General features: G+C 56.9%; 1 protein-coding gene across 1 annotated transcript in view; it reads left to right on the top strand.

Moving 5' to 3' along the window:
• Positions 1–3,544, top strand: part of H310_06133 (hypothetical protein) — a 9,874-nt gene that overhangs the window by 969 nt on the left and 5,361 nt on the right. Inside the window, exon 2 of the mRNA XM_008871065.1 lies at positions 345–3,407. Within this exon, the coding sequence (XP_008869287.1) occupies positions 345–3,407 (3,063 nt within the window). The remainder of the gene's footprint in view (positions 1–344; positions 3,408–3,544) is intronic.

The following is a 3,544-nucleotide window of genomic DNA, read 5'->3' as shown; positions in this document are numbered from 1 at the left end:
GTAGCTTTCATCGTCTCTAAGTAAGTACTACAAGTAGCCAAATAGTACTTTGAACTTCGAATTGCCTTCGCTGTTATTTCCTTAAATGCAACAAATCGAGTGAAAAACTTGCCAAACTTACGGCGATATGATCTATTTATACGAATTCCATCGTGCGGAAGCAAAAACCGAAATTCGACTGCATTGACCAATCAAAATCAAGACGTCGATTCCGTCGTTGCCAAATTAGCACCGCAGCCTTTACAGTGAAAAGCCAGACCAACCTATTGTTAGTAGGCGACGGCATGACCGAGTTCGGGGAGACGTCCATGGGCGCCCTTGTGTGGGTGCCCCACGCCGCGGAGGTGTGGAAGAAGGCGCAGATCATTCAGAAGGTGTCGGACACGCAAGTGGAAGTGCGGTACGTCGCGGACGGTGCCGAGTACGACCCGGAGGACGGCATCACCAAGACGTTTGATGTGCGGGATATCGCCAAACTGGCCGGCGAAGTGTCGTCGAATGCCATGCCGATCTGTAACACGTTTGAAAAGCTCGGCGTGGAGGACATGTGCACCCTTAACCACTTGCACGAACCTGCTGTGTTGAAGAACCTGCAACTCCGCCACGGACAATTCATCCCATACACGTACACGGGCCAGATCTGCATCGCCGTGAACCCTTACAAATGGCTCAACCTGTACCACAAGGACCTGTATTTGCAGTACTTGAACCAACCGCGCGATGAATTGGCGCCGCACCCGTTTGCCCTGTCGTCGAGAGCGTATCTTGACATGAACGTGCATGGAATTGAACAGAGCATCCTGGTGAGCGGCGAGTCCGGGGCCGGCAAGACCGAAACGGTCAAGATCATGATGAACCACTTGGCGTCCATCTCTGGCGGCGGAGACCACGGGTCGTTGGTGATCGACCAAGTGCTCAAGTCGAACCCGCTCTTGGAAGCGTTCGGGAACGCCAAGACAAAGCGCAACGACAACAGTTCCCGCTTTGGCAAGTTTGCGCAGCTCCAGTTCAACGCGGAAGGGCTCTTGGTCGGCGCTCGATGCGAGACGTACCTGCTCGAGAAGAGTCGCGTGGTGGGCCAAGCCGAGGGCGAGCGCAACTACCACATTTTCTACCAAGTGTTTTCGCTGGCCCAAGAACTGAAGGCCGACTTGTTCCTGGACGGTTCCGTCGCCGACTACAACTTTGTGCAGGTCGGGGCCGGGTCCAAGGTCGACAACACGGACGACTCTGTGTTTCTGCAAGAGACCACGGTCGCGATGGACACGATCGGGATTGACGCCCGCGAACAACGCGGAATCTTTGAGATTGTGAGCTCGATTTTGAACCTCGGCGAAATCCAGTTCCAGGCCGACACAACGGAGAAGTGCTCGGTCGTGACGTTGGACCACGTCGCGTCGGTGGCCAAGTTGCTCCAGACCGAAGTCGAGACGCTTATGAGCGCGCTGACCCACCGCACGATGGCCGCGCGCGACGAAACGTTTACGATTCCGCTGAGCGCGGACCAGGCGGCGGATCTGCGGGACGCGTTTGCCAAAGGGATTTACTCCCAGTTGTTCGACTGGCTGGTCACGCGCATCAACAAGGCCATTTGCAGCACGAATCGAAACGTAAAGCACCACATTGGGCTGCTCGATATTTTCGGGTTCGAGTCGTTTGATCACAACGGGTTTGAGCAGCTCTGCATCAACTACGCGAACGAGAAGCTCCAGCAAAAGTTCAACAGCGACATCTTCAAGACGGTCCAGACCGAGTACATTGCGGAGGGGATTCCGTTGGAGCTAGTGTCGTTCGAGGACAACCAGCCGATCCTGGACTTGATCGAAGGCCGGTCCGGCGTGATCGACTTGTTAAAGGAAACGGGCGTCCTCGCCAAAGGCACGGACCAAATGTTTGTGAGCAAGGTGATTGCGGCGGCAGCCGACCACAAGAACTTTGAAAAGGTCCGGACGAACCCGATGCAGTTCAAGATCTTGCACTACGCGGGCGAAGTCACGTACGACGGCGCCAAGTTTCTCGAAAAGAACAAGGACACGTTGCCGGTCGACTTGTTGGACCTGCTCGCGTCGAGCGAGTCGTCGTTCATTCGGGACGTGTTCCCAGATCTGGCTGTCGCCCCAAAGGATACGAAGAAGCACCACAAGCACCATGGCGGGAAGGCCGCCCCCAAGTCCCGTAAACAGGGCGGCGGGTTCTTGGTTGGGGCCACGATCGCCAACTCGTTCAAGAAACAACTGGGCGAACTGATGGAACAAATCGCCAAGACCACGACGCAGTACGTCCGGTGCATCAAGCCGAACGCGAACAAGAGCGCCACCGAGTTTGACCGACAAATGGTGGTGGACCAGCTGCGATGCGCGGGGGTCATTGCCGCGATCCGGATCAGTCGCGCCGCGTTCCCGAACCGACTGTCGCTGGTCGAATTTGCCCGTCGCTTCGACGTCATTTGTCCCGCCAAGCTCCGCAATGGCGACCCGGTCGTGATGGTCATGGGCCTCTTGGAGAAGCTGCTGGGCGTCACGTCCGACTCGACGCAAAACGCCAAGTTTGCCATCGGCAAGTCCAAAGTGTACTTTAGCTCGGGGCTGTTGCAGCATTTGGAAGACCAGCGCGCCGTTGTCTTGCGGACCCAGGCCACGATCATCCAAGCACACATGCGCGGGTTTGCTAAGCGAAAGCAGTTTTTAGCCAAGAAAGCAGCGGCCATCTTGGCGCAGTCTGTGTTCCGCATGCACTCATCCCAGTGCCGCTTCCGCACTTTGAAGCGAGGTACGGTCTTGTTGCAGACCCGCGTTCGCGGATGGGTGGCCCGCCGCAAGTTCCGTGTTGCGTTGGCCAAGGAACGTCAGCGCAAGTTAGAACTCAAGCGCGCCGCCGAAGCCAAGGCCCGTGCAGATGCGAAAGCAGCAGCGGAAGCGGCCGCAAAGTCAGAAGCTGATCAAAAAGCTCGTGCTGCCGCCGAGAATGCGCTCAAGATCTCTATGATCAACGACGATGAACCTATCGACACCAGCTCCGAAGGCAGCGACGGAGAACGCATGTCTGCAGGATCGCAGAGCATTCTAGCGTCCGCGGCCGCCCGTGTCGCTGAAGCCGAAGCTGCTGCCATGGAAGCCCAGAAGGCTGCCATGGCGGCACTCACGCACAACCGAGTCATCCAAGCCGAGAACGAGGCGCTGCGGGCCAAGATGGCGGCGTATGTCGCCGAACATGCCGATGCTGATCTGTTGCGTGAAAACGAACGGCTCAAGCACCAAGTCCTTACGTTGCAGAGCAAGTTGGTGCGGGCGCAGGAAGTGTCGTTGATCTCGGCCAAAGTAGTGGACAGCCGCATGACGTTCCGCGAAGGCCGGCAGTTTGTCGAGTACAAGCTCCAGATCGAAACCAACAACCGCGGCACGCTGTTCGTGTGGCATCGATACAGCACGTTTCGAAACTTGGCGACGACGCTCCAGACCAAGAACGGATACCGCCGCAAGGACATCCCGGACTTGCCCAACAAGCAACTGTTCAACAACTTTTCCGACAAACTCATTCAGGAGCG

This window comes from Aphanomyces invadans (genome assembly GCF_000520115.1).
Source record: "Aphanomyces invadans strain NJM9701 unplaced genomic scaffold supercont1.10, whole genome shotgun sequence".
Taxonomy (NCBI): Eukaryota; Oomycota; class Saprolegniomycetes; order Saprolegniales; family Verrucalvaceae; genus Aphanomyces; species Aphanomyces invadans.
This window is presented reverse-complemented; position numbering and strand designations above follow the sequence as displayed.